The 13,194-nt window shown below is 41.0% G+C and overlaps 1 protein-coding gene across 1 annotated transcript; it reads right to left on the reverse strand.

Annotated features, from left to right (window-relative positions):
- Window positions 1-2,741: 2,741 nt before the first annotated feature.
- ADRB1 (adrenoceptor beta 1) lies at window positions 2,742-5,718 on the reverse strand. Its single transcript, XM_048507005.1, has one exon. It carries the CDS (start codon window positions 5,547-5,549, stop codon window positions 4,260-4,262), a length of 1,290 nt encoding a protein of 429 aa, XP_048362962.1. The 5' UTR covers window positions 5,550-5,718; the 3' UTR covers window positions 2,742-4,259.
- Window positions 5,719-13,194: the final 7,476 nt, after the last annotated feature.

Here is a 13,194-nt window from a genome sequence, read left to right on the forward strand (position 1 = left end):
TCTTTATCAGTCAGGCACATATTTTGAGGCTGTGGGTAGATTTTTAACTTATGCATCAAATTCTTTTTATATGCACTGCAAGACACACTGTGCATACAAGCACTTGAAACAATAGGATAATTGCAGTCATTCCCAATTATATTGCCATAGATGAACGAAAAGCACCCCCTTATCTGCATTTTCCTTGTGCAGCAGCTGTAGTTACTAGAGTCAACTCCAGTGAATAGAGGCACTGCATGTGCTACAGGGAGGATTATGTTTAACTTGTGTAGATTGTGTAGATTTTGACGAGTGCCTTTGGCCAGAGTCCAGGCTACCATTGGAGATAAATTCTGGAGATAAGCTCTGCACATATTAAGCCTTGTGTATAACATTGTATCAGAACCCTTATTTCTGCTCGGGGAAGCCAGTGTACTTGGTGATGAGCTACAGGAGTGTCACTGGAAACAGCAGGTCCATGGCAAGTGGTGCTTGCCTTGGTCATAATGTTCAGAATCCACAAATTGCAAGTCTCCGTACACTTTATGTGTCAGCCCTGAATCTCTTCAAATGAAGCCATATAAATGGATTACACTTCATATATACTGGTACAGCTGACCCATTTCATCAACCCCTATTGTTACAGCAATAAAATCCATCCCAAGCTATTTCCAACTTACAGCCTTCCCAATATTTATATTTCATTATTAAATGTCTCTTTTAAAATGGGGAAGGATATACTGAGAAATAGCCATAAAGCACATAGAAAATTGTTGCCTCATCTATCTAAAACTCTTGAACTGTGTGTGCCTGAAAAACTGCCACAGAATCATTGGAAGAAGATCAGTATGGAAAAGTGACACAGAGAAAACAAAATTCTACTGCTATCTATATAAAGAAGACAACAGTATAAGCAGCAAGCAACCTTGATGCCCCTTTGTACCAATTACTAAGATTTTTTTCCCTCACATAGAAGCAGGGTGTCTAGCATATAAGCACATTGTAGTAATTGATTTAACGGAACACATTGTGACATAATTAATTTCCAACGATGATGTTTAGTTTACATTTGATAAACCTACACTTCTCAGTCAGCCTGTTTGACATAGACCCAAAGCCTGAGCAAAGGAAGGGGAACAACCATTTTCTTTGATTAGTTCGTTCAGTTGTTAAGACTGCAGGGAGGCCTCAGGGCTGATCCTCCACATCCCAAATAAATTAGTTCAGTTCATGGATTTTTATTTATTTATATATGTCCTTATTTCCTTCCTCCTAGAAACTCTTGCTAGTGTACAGAGTTCTCTCTTTTATTGCCACAACTCTGCAACGTACGCCAGGCTGAGAGAGAAAGAGAATCATTGGGCCAAAGCCACTCAGTGGATTTTATAAGTGGGAATTTGAATCCCAGTCTCCCTACATACTGATGTAGGATCATAATCCGCTGACAACTGTGTTGCTCCTGTTGAATGGCAGAAGTCCTGTGCTTTTCATTATAGCACAGCAGGTAGAAATGTAACAGGAAAAGCTTTCCAGAAAAATGTCACTTGTTGAATTTTTGTCTTTTGTGCCACTTTTTGATGAAACATATTAGCAAACTTGACAAATTTAATGACTGTCTGAAACAGGGGCAATACTAGCTGATAACATGCTACAGGAAGCTGAAGTGGCCAAAAGGGTACTGAGAAATAGCAAGTCAGAACCATAGGGAATGCTTATTATATTCAGTGTCAGCATTGCTGTTCCTTTCAGTGACTTCAGTGTTAAACTGCATAATGTATAGGTTGAAGTTCTGCTTTCAGTTTTCCTGTACATTTTCCCCTGATTACTTAATACCAAAATGATATTTAAGGTTAAGCATTTATGGCTGCCTTGGACCCTGACTGTGTCAAGAGTCTGACAGGGACTCTTTAGAGAGGTAGATGATAGGCAGATAGACAGGGACTATTTAGAGAGGTAGATGATAGGCAGATAGGCAGATAGACAAAGGAACATTATCTAATTATCACCTGGTTCTATAAAAAATAGCCAACTTACACCCAGGAATAAATAATGTCCCTAGTAGTCAGTCTGGCATAATTTTCCTTTTACCAACTTATTTCATAGTAAGTTATCAGATCTATCTAGTAAATGGGATTAAGCTTTAGTGTTGTTTAGAGTGGAGTTATCTCTGGTGTGACTAATACTCCTGAAGTTCACTGGAACCATGGATTCAGGAGCCCCTGCTTGTAACTGCAACTCTCAAAATCCCTTATTCTGGAGCTGTTGTTGACAATCTCAGCTCCACTGAGACAATTCATGATAGCCAACTCATAAGTGATTTATGGCTTCTGCATCTCCGCGCTCAACTGATCTTTCGTCCACAATGTTCAGCCCAACGGAAACGAAGTGCAACTGATTCTGCCCCTTTCACCATTAGGTCTCCAACCACCTGGTTTTGCATTCTATCAGAGTATATTTAAACAGATGATAAGAGACACCCATCAAAGAAAAGTAGTTAACATATTTATAGCTCTGTCTAGAAAAAAACTTGCCTTTGGCTCTGGAATTTCAGGGGAAGTCAGCAATCTTAAGGCTAACAGGAACCCTACCTTATTTGGTTCAGCAAGCATATTTTTTAAAAAGATAATTGTGTCAGGAAAAGCCATTAAGTTGCACTGTATTGGTAATACAATCCACATTTTCAGAAAAACAGACTCTGCTTTTTTCATCAGGACTGGGTATTTTTCATTAGGACTGGGTACAGAGAAACTCTGCAAATAGGATTGCTTGTGCTGCAGTGGTATTTATTGCACATAGACCAATGACTTATACAGTAGTAAATTGCACTGGAGTATATAAATATGTTATAAAATGCACACACACACGCGCGCGCACACACACACAGGGAAAAATGAGGAATGACAATGAAGTGCTAAAGTCACAACAGATTCATATGGGCTCCTGGATATAAAAACATAACTGATAAAAATGTTTAGGATTCACAACATGAATATACTTTCAATAATTCAGTTAAATAATATCAAAAGCTTTTAAAAATTAAGTGTAAATATATTCAACAGCAACAGAAATCAGTTGGAACATGATGTTTTTTAAACATCTTTGTTTTCCTAAGAATTGTGTGTGTGTGGGTTCGTGTGTGCATGTGCAACAACCTTTACAACTGCTAACACTGTGCAAAGCAAAACAAACTCTATCTTTTCAAATGTGCAGTAACATTTCAGGTGCTTAGTCTATTTCCTCTGTTCATCGTTCAACGTGAACAGCCTGCCTCCAGAAGAAAGATACTTCTGCCTCTATAAAAAAAATCCTGAACTAACAATACATAATTAAACTGTTTAATATAAACATATTTTCCCCTGTACGATATGCACAGCTTGAGGTAGATGTTCCTTAGCCTAACTGCTGTTGTCTCAAAGGACAAGAAAAATGCTTTCCCAGAAGCAAGGGAAAAAGTCACTGCGATGCAAAGAGGGAGATTAATTCAAAACATTAGCATGTCCATTTAAATTATTAATAGTTCATCATTCCCAACTAGATGCTAAGGGTAGTGAGGCCATAAGGTTATTAAGGCGAAGTGAGCATACTTACTTGGGGACAAGTTCCAATGAACTCTCTCACTTCTGGCAAAGCAAGTATAAGGATCAGGGCTGCCTGGTAAAACTCATCTGTACATCCTTTCCAATAGCTTATTAAATGAGAGTTTTAAGCATCACTTCCAGAGATGGTGAATGCCTGAAACCTCCACTGAGTTTAGTGGATAGATATGGGTGACCAGCACATCTTACATATTAAAAAAGACCCAGACTACTGTTTCTGCTACTGAAACTCTTAGGATGCTTAAGAATTGTGAAAGGTGATTCCCAGCTCTATCAAACCAGGAAGGGCTTGATTCTGTTTCCTTTGGTATCCGGAGAGGAAAACCTCACCTTTTCCCAAGCGCCAGCCACAAGTTCAGGTCTTTTGCAAACTCCTTCAAACATATTTCCCCCTGCACACCAACACCTTACTCCCCTGTGTAAATAATAATAATCCAAATATTCTGGAGACATGGACTGATCATCTCTTTTTGTTCAATGGTTAGTTGCTCTCTTTGCTTTCATTTCTGATGCGTCAGAAGAGGTACACTGTATACAAGTTCGCCTGTTTTTTATCTTGAGCAGATGAGAGTGTCTCTCCTTTGAGACAAGACAGTCTGTTTGGAGTTTTCTTATTTCTTTGACTTTCTCTCTTTATCTGCAGCATGGCCTTCCCATTATTTTAATCCTCTCCATCAGCTGTCCTTATACCTTGGATTCCGAATAGGAGGTTTTACTGTTCCTTTCCTCTAAGCTGGAGTCACTTGCATCCTGCCCACCACCATTGTATTCAGACCACGTCCCTCCTAGTGTGCACTGAGCAGTACTTCCAAGTGTACTGATGAAGCCCCCAGGGCAATGAGAGAACTCCCCAGTACTGGCATGCAGCCTGCGGTCAGCTTTCCTAGGACAGCACAGCATCCTCTTGAAAGCCTTGCGGAAATCAGGGCTCCTGCAGTAGATTATGGGGTTGAAGGCAGAATTGGCATAGCCCAACCAGTTGAAGAAGACAAAAAGCTGGTCCGGTACCAAATCTCGGTTGAAGACCTTGACCACATTGACCAAGAAAAAGGGCAACCAACAGAGAGTAAAGACGCCCATGATGATGCCCAAAGTCTTCAGGGCCTTGTGTTCTTTCACAGCCAGGACACGGGAACTTTTCCTTTTGTTGACTTGGCCATTGCCCAACATGGGCAGGTGCTGGTGAGCCGGCAGCTGGTGATGGTTGTTGTAGAACCGGCCCTCACTCTTGTCAATTTTCTTCAGCTGTGCCTTGGCTTCTCTGTAGACCCTGATGTAGACAAAAATCATGACAAACAGGGGGATGTAGAAGGAGATGACTGAAGAGGCGATGGCATAAGCCCTGTTGGTGACAAAGTCACAACAGCCGGGGTCATCATAGCATTCCTTAGCCTCCACGTCTGTGTCTCTCCACCACTGCATCATAATGGGCAGGAAGGATACCAGTGCAGATATGGCCCAGACGATGCAGACAATGCCCTTGGCCCTTCTCTTTGTTATGAGGCTTTGGTAGCGGAAGGGTGAAGTGATGGCCAGGTAGCGATCGATCGCAATGACGCACAGGGTCTCAATGCTGGCTGTGACACACAGAACGTCCACCGAAGTCCAGCAGTCACACAAGAACGAACCCCACAGCCACCTGTCCCGCACTACCAACGTGGCTCCGAAGGGCACAACCACCGAGCCCATCACCAAGTCAGCGCAAGCAAGAGAGGTAATGAAGACGTTGGTGAGGGTCTGCAGCCGCTGTGTGCGCCCGATGGCTGCGATGACCAGTGCATTGCCCACCACGATCAGCAGCACCATCAAGGACATCAGCAGACTCATGCCCACCACCCACTGCTGGGACAGGGCCTCCTGAGGGCTGTCGTGAGGGAAGGACGCGGTAGAGGCGTTGGTGCAGCTGGGACCGGCCGTGGAGTTGGACGATCTGTTGAGAGGGCTGTAGCCTAGGGACAGCCCTCCATCTCCCATGGCTCTCCAGCGAGGAAAGGGGTCAGCTCAGGGCAGCCAGGCTGGAGGCATGAAGGCGAAGCGCAGCTCCCTCCTCCTCGTGCCGCAGGACCAGCGCGCGACTTTCCCCACCAGCTGCTGCTGCTGCCGCCGTTGCGAACGCCGCCACTCGCACCGGGGCTCCAGCATGTTTGCCGGCGCTCCTTCGCCGGGCTCCAGCGCCCCAGACCCCGCCCCCAAAGCCGCGCGTCAGGCAGCGGACAGCCAATGGGGAGCCGCGGCGGTCACATCCACTCCTTCGAGGATCAGACGAGAGGCTCGCCCGGAGACAGTGGAGGGCAGAGCAGCCCGGGGTGAGAAGTCGCAGCCGCCGAAAGTCTCACGCCCTGCGCGACTCCCAGGCAGATCTGTGGCATGGGCTTTGTTTTTTCTGTCCCTGCAAAAGCCTTGTTGCAAACGTCTTCCTGGGATTTCCCTCCCCTGAGCGCAGGAGAGACTGTTGCTGAGCCCAGAGACTTTTACTGTGAGAATGCAGCAAAATGGATTCTAGCTGGATGGGTCTCTGGGTCAAGAGATGTTTAAGAGACAGGGGAGGAGGGCAGTGAACTCTCGGGAGCTTCACACTCCGGAGAGGAAAATCCCATGGCTGCCAATAAGACATTTAGGAATTATAGTTCAGGAGAGCGCGCGAAGTAGTACATGTGGGAAAAGTGAGAAACGTGGCAAAGATCGGCGTGTGAAAAAGTGACAGGAAATGTAGGCTGGCTGGACAAAGTTATTTTTTTTGTTTTGTGGTTTGTTTGTTTGTTTGCAGAGCCAACCATTTGTTGCACGGAAGTCTTTCTGTCTTTTCCTTTGACTTCTATTCCAGTCAGTGTTGCATTATGCCCGCGTGGTGGTTACATAAACGGGCAGATAGTATTACGATATGTAAATACTGCGAGCAAGACAGACAATGTGTATTAGTACATTTAATAAGACGGGGGGAGAGGAGGAAAAGAACCAAGAATGCTACATGCCTTAACTTGCAAAGTCAGGGACAGATTTTTAAGCAGCGAAAATTGATTGTATTTAATTGCTGCTTTTATTTACATCAGACTGAACTGAAATAGTTGCATGAATCAGACTAACAACATCCTCATATTTATTTCCCCTTTCTTTGCACGCAACCAGGCTGGTTGAAATGTGATGATGTTCCTTTTGAATACTTACTACAAAGAGAGCAGGTTTTGGTTTTGCATGAGTTTCTTTACCGAAGTGGTTCTGTTTAAAAGCGCATGGATTATGTTTAGCCAATATTTCATTTTCCATCAAGAGTTTGAATGTTATCCTCCAATATTAGCCTTGAATGAGACTATCATGAACTATAGGATGGTCAAGCACAGCTGCCTGCTGATCAGACCCTACTTGAAAAATCCATCTTGATGGTACTTGTGAATGAATAGTTATGAGTGCATGGGACCTATGTGATAATGCTTATCCGTTGTCAAAACACACAGACGTTACTTGTGCAGCCCATCTGTGCTGGGCTGATTTCATGTCAAATGTTTTCGGAACACCTGCATCAGATATGGCAAAATGAGCAATTAATATTGCTTCTACACAAAGAATTTCTGGGCATGTAGTTTGCTTCTCGTTGTGTGTTAATTTTTACAGTGATTATACCAGATGAAATTATCACAAAGTAATTTACTATGATAGACAGCTTCTGTCAACTATCTTGAGAATGTTAACCTGACATCCATTTGGGAATTTTATCCATTTGGGAATTTCGGTAGGCAGAGAGTTGTTGGTTTGTCTCTACTAAGTGAATGGATGCTGCGCAGATAACCACCCCATGACTGTATGCTGAGTTGTGGGCACATGTATCTGTGCTGCAAAATGATTTGGAAATATCCATAAATGCTTACATTTTGTTGAAGGCATAATACTTGGTGTTCATGTTCATCTGTTTTGCACAGGCAAAGTCAGCCCAGAGCATGTCAATTTACAGTTGATTTTTCTTGTGTGCATGTTCAGTAATGAGATGGCAGCCAAGTGGTGGTCAATAGATAAGACTGATTACTTTGGAAAGAAATGAGTCAAATGTCAATATCCTTCCTCAATCATGTTACAATCTTGCCATATTTGGTGCGGATATCAAGGCGTAAAGCCCTGCACAGGCTGGTTGTCATGAAGTATGTTTTGCAGCAATGTCCATTTAGTAACTAGTCTGTGTTTATCAGTTGACAAGCGCAATCAGTTACCATGCCATTGATCCGATTCAACTTTGTGATTTTTGAACTAACAATCCATTCCATTTAATATCCCACTTTTTCACTGAAAAAGTGAAAGTGTTAAAGTATTAGCCAGCAGATTAGAGTGCCAATCCAAGCATGTTCACTTGAAAGTTAAGGTGACCGAAGCCAATGGAATCTAGTTCTGACAAAACATGGGCAGAAATTATCTGAAATTCACAAAACAGTAATGACACCCATTATTTGAGTTCTAATTCCTATTAGTCATCATCATCATTTAAATTCGAGACTGATCAAATGGCTAAATTAGGCAAAAATTCGTATCTCACCCAAAGACAACACTTAGCTTTTAACACAGCTTCAGCACAACTGTCCCACTCCACTCCAATGAGAAACTGTCACAATATCCATGTAGATATTGCTTTTTAGAGAAACAGAGACATGGTTAAACCTTGCTTCAGTTTTGTGCCTTGGGGTTCTGTTTTTTTAAGACTAACCTTTTGACTTGACATTTTCCCATAAATGCTTTGATTTTACTCCTGGCATTTTAAAAGCAGTGGGATTTCACTGTCCTTTTACAAAACACAATTCTGTTGACATTATTGTGTAGGTAGCTAGGAGATGATACATGATAATATTACAGAACCTTTCAAACAATAACAGTAAAAATGAATACAATTGTGGACAAATATCACGATCAGAAAAGTGGTAGCCACCCAAAATGAACTAGAGTATGGGACAGTGGTATATATGAGCCTCCTTTTAGTTTAATAGTGAGTAGGTTCTGTGACTAGCCCAAGGTCACCCAGCTGGCGTATGTTGGAGTTTACAGGCTAATCTGAATTCCCCAGATAAGCCTCCACAGCTCCAGTGGCAGAGCAGGGAATTAAACCTGGTTCCTCCAGATTAGAGTACACCTGCTCTTAACCACTCTGCCACTGCTGCTCCTCCCATGTTCATCCCATGACTGCAGCATCAGATATTGCTTTGTATACATGAAAGCACAATCCCAGATTAATTGTTGCAATCTGATGTCAGTTCAAATGCTATGGAGACAGTTTACACATTCAAGATTCATCAAGGGTTGCATAATGAACAAGGGTTGTCTTCTGAATAATTTCTACCTGAATAATTTCTATAGGAAAAACTATTCCATCTGAGTCTAGAAAAATGGAGAGTAGTATTTTGGACTTATGTTGGAAATATAAATGTGTGTATGTAGCAGTTTTAAAAGTTATGATAATAAAATGTTATTTGCAGTTTACAATGTATGCTTTTAATGTAGATCATATCAGACTCCATGTGAAATAGTGTTTTTTTTCTTTCTAAAAATGTCTTATTAGCTGCGTACTTCTTGGTGAATGCGAAAACAAATATAGTTAATTTAATCAGCAATAATTACTTGCTTGTTAACATCCATCTGGAGGCCTTTTGTCATTGTAACTTGGCCTCAAATGTACAACATTAACCTGTCTCAATGCATAATAAGCTAAAACAGATACCACGCTTGCTAAGTTAAAAGTAGACAATGCTTTGAAGTGTGAGCAACACCACAGGACAGTTCTCTCCAGTGCAAATTATAGCAAGCAGTATGAGGCTTCCTTGTTAAAATCAGGAATCTTGTAGTATCTTAGTAACACTGTTGTTGGTCACCATTATAAATCAGTAATTCAAAAACTGTGTGTTTACAGATCGGGCAGTCCTCATAAACCAAATGAATAGTAAAATAGTTGATCACTTCCTGATCTTACACTGTGTAATTTAATATATTTAATTCTCAATATGGCCCAGTCTGCTGAGAGAAAGAGATAATAACAGTAATTTTTTTAGCAAACCATAGGGAACTCCCAGATTTTCAGAAAAATATAAAAAGTGTGAAAATGTGGAGGTTTTTTTTTTTAAAAAAAAATCCATCCAGAGATAAGCAGTGGGCTTTTCCACACAATTCATTTAAAACATTTTGAGGCAGGAAATAAAATGTTTCCTCCATGGAGTTCCACATTGTTTGTATCTCACAATGTTTTATTTCCAACCTCAAAATGTTTTAAATGAATCCCATTTGAAAATGATTCTTAAGGCTGAAACATTTTTTAAAAGTTTTCATTTGCTGTGTGTATCTCTTTATATTTTACAAGCCTCTCTGTCATCCCCAAACATCCTCCTCAGCGCCATTTTGTGAGCTACTCTCCATTCCTCCTCAACAGTTTATTAGAATATTTTTTAAAGTTTGGGTGGTAATCTTTCATACATCAACTATATGCAGCACAGCACGAGCAGAGGCTTATGGGGGGGAAGTGGCGCCCGGGAACAAAATGTCCTTTGGGCGCCCCCCGCAGGTTGCATAGCCCCCATGCATTGCGTAACCCCGCCCCCTGCTGTTGGCTCCTTCTCTCCCCAGGGTCTGGGGAAGAAGCCGCCTCTAAGCCACATAAGCTGTGGTGATGTATGCAGGTGGGGAAGATGGAGAAAGGCAGGAACTACCACTATTTCTTTGATTGCTGCTCCCTGCAGAGTGGTAGGAAAAAGAACAGATGGGTGGTGCTGGGGGCAGTCAGTAGTCAGAGTGCTAAGAAAACTGACAAGTGTGTATATAGAACTTTAGGGAGGAGGGCAAGTAGGTAAAGCTGGGGGGTGGATTAAGTGAAATTCCCCCATCACACGAATTTGCTTGGGTAGAGGTAGGAGAGGAAGCTAGGCCTGTGGAGGCACTGCAAGTGGGTGACCAGGTGAACGAAGAGGGGAGAATTGCCCCTTTATGACTCTTGCAGGTGCCCATTCGAACAAATGCAAGAATTACTATTGCTAAGATTATCTTTTTCAAAAAAGTATTGATTCTCTATATAGCAAGAGCCATATAGATGATTTAAGCTTGTGTTTACTTGTGTTCAGTCCTTGTGTGTTTTTAATATTAGGTCTTTCGTTTCTAAAATGGGAGCTTGACAGAGGTTAAACTTGCCTTGATTTCATACCTTCTGATATAAAAGACCTTATTGTATACAGGCTTGTGATTACACAGTCATGAAAAGAAGGCAATTTGCATATGATCAAAATCACTACCTTCTTGATTAATGTTTCAGGCTTAGTGTTGGTTAGCTTTGCTCCAATTAAGCCTTGATACTATGTTTCAATCCTATAATGAGAAAATAATAGTATTCCTTTCTTTTTTCCTAACACCAGTGAGAAACCATGGCCTATTTCCATGAATCTGGAATTTAGACTCACATTTTTGAACCAGACATCCTGGCTTTGTTTAATTCCAGACACAACTAGTCCCAGGTACCACACACTTCATAAGTTAACCATTCCTTAGAGGTGATATGGTTCCAGTGGTGGGATTTAGCAGGTTCGCACCACTTCAGCAGAACCAGTTGTTAAAATTGTGCTTGTAAACAACCAGTTGTTAAATTATTTGAATCCCACCACCGGAACCAGTTGTTAAATTATTTGAATTCCACCACTGTATGGTTCCCTATATCTGTCAGAAAACAGGCAAAAAGTATTCTTTTTATTAACAAGCGTTAAGAAGAAACACCTTCACAGATGTTTGAGTATATGATGCAAGGAGTTAAAGTATGAATGAACTGAGTGTAGTGTGGTAGATAGAATAGATTGTTTGAACTGGGCAGTGTTCAAACTACTCCGCCATGAAACTGTTTAGCCGTAGGCAAGTAACTAACCTTACCTTATTAGAAGCCTAAATTGGGAGTGGATGTGTTGGTCCAAATGAGGAGGGACCAAGTAACTATTGGCTTTTTATTTTTCAAGAAAGAGCAGCTTTTGCTTGCCTCTCTGCCGTATAAGCTTTGGGGTAACCTGAGCTCTTTTTGTAAAAACCACATCCTAATCTAATTAAGTCAGCATAACATTTCCATTTTCCATTTTAGGACCACTACAAAATGCATACTATATTTTTCTTTTAAAATCAACCCTGTAACCCCCTCCTTTTTTGCTTAAAGTCCAGGTTGAGGAAGAGATCTGATGAACTTGTAAGTTCATTCCTTTGTACATTTCCACACTGTCCTAATAAAGGATGGATTACATTACAGAGTTATTGTAATGGTTAGATGGGAGAGGAGGGAACTTCACATTCCTGAGTTCAATGGATTTCTAAAAGGTAACAAATGTATCTAAAGTCCTGTAATTCAAAGATATGTTTGAAAAAGAAGATGACATGTGACTGATAAATCCCCCTTTCCATTTGTCATCTGAGTTACTTGTTTGAAATCTCTTCAAAGTGGTAATAAGGTGCTCAGTCGATGTAAAGCATGGAAAGAGTGCAGAGAGGTAGCAGAGAAAGGAACAGAAAGATTCATCTCAGCTGACTAAAAAAATTCCCAAACTTATTAAAGTGAAATTCTAGCTAGCAGGATAACAACATTTTCAAAAATCCCCCATAGTTTATTGGCAAATACATTTATCACCATTTCATTTGTTTGCCTTCAGCTGAATCTGCCTTAGCAACAGATGGACCACTTCAATAATATGAAAGGAATAATAGTGGGTCACCAGCAAGATTTAATTTAGATCACCTGCTCTGATAAGCCCTTGTTTTGCCAGACCCCCTCTAGATGCCATTTTGTAATAAGAAAGATATCTTTTTTGGTGTCTGTGCTTTATTTTTGTTAACCCCTTTCAATAGCAGAATAACCTTGACCCAAAAATCACAAAGCCATGTGACAGAAACCAATCAGGAAAGGCATCCAACCCTCTGAGTCTGTTTATGTATTTATAACCATAATAGTATTATTCAGGCTATTGCACAACTTCATGTTTGCAATGCTAATAACAATAATAATCATAGCCCTTTCCCAGCATATTAGATTAATGACTGTAAATAATCACTATTCAAAGCATTCAAAACTGGGTATTTCAAACTGGGGCATCTGCTACAACTCTTCGTTTGTGCCACCTGATTTTGGATAGTTCTTTCAGTAAGTTCATGGTTTCAAAAAGATTAGAAATGTTGTCAGTCACTTGTGACATTGAAATAGACTGTGAGAGGTAATACCTAGTTCAGAATTCACGGGGAATGTTTCCAACCACAGACCTTGAAAGGGCCCATACTGTAACAAATAGTACATCAATAAGTCTGGCAAAATGCAAAGTAAAACAAAAAAACAAAAGAGCTTAAAAATAAGGAGAGGCTGTGGATGATATAAAACACTGATGCAAGGCAGAGGAAGTTTTGTGAATATGTATTTGGAGGTGAGGAAAGCCTGTGCAAAATTTGACAGGCAGTAGGTACTGGGATGTTTATTTCAATATTTTTGTCCCATCATTCTCCTACAATGGGGACCAAAAGCAGTTTACAAAAGATAAGGAATATAAAAATACAAAATCCCATATACTCCAGCAAGACCCCACACCTTATGTAAAGTTCAAGAAGATAAGGAGCCCCAAGGACATGCAAAGCTTGTGATGGTTCTTCT

Source organism: Sphaerodactylus townsendi, linkage group LG08 (assembly GCF_021028975.2).
Source record: "Sphaerodactylus townsendi isolate TG3544 linkage group LG08, MPM_Stown_v2.3, whole genome shotgun sequence".
NCBI lineage: Eukaryota > Metazoa > Chordata > Lepidosauria > Squamata > Sphaerodactylidae > Sphaerodactylus > Sphaerodactylus townsendi.

Bases quoted from the DNA above. Each gene is read 5' to 3' on its own strand.
- ADRB1 (XM_048507005.1), bottom strand. From the start codon at position 5,549: ATGGGAGATGGAGGGCTGTCCCTAGGCTACAGCCCTCTCAACAGATCG.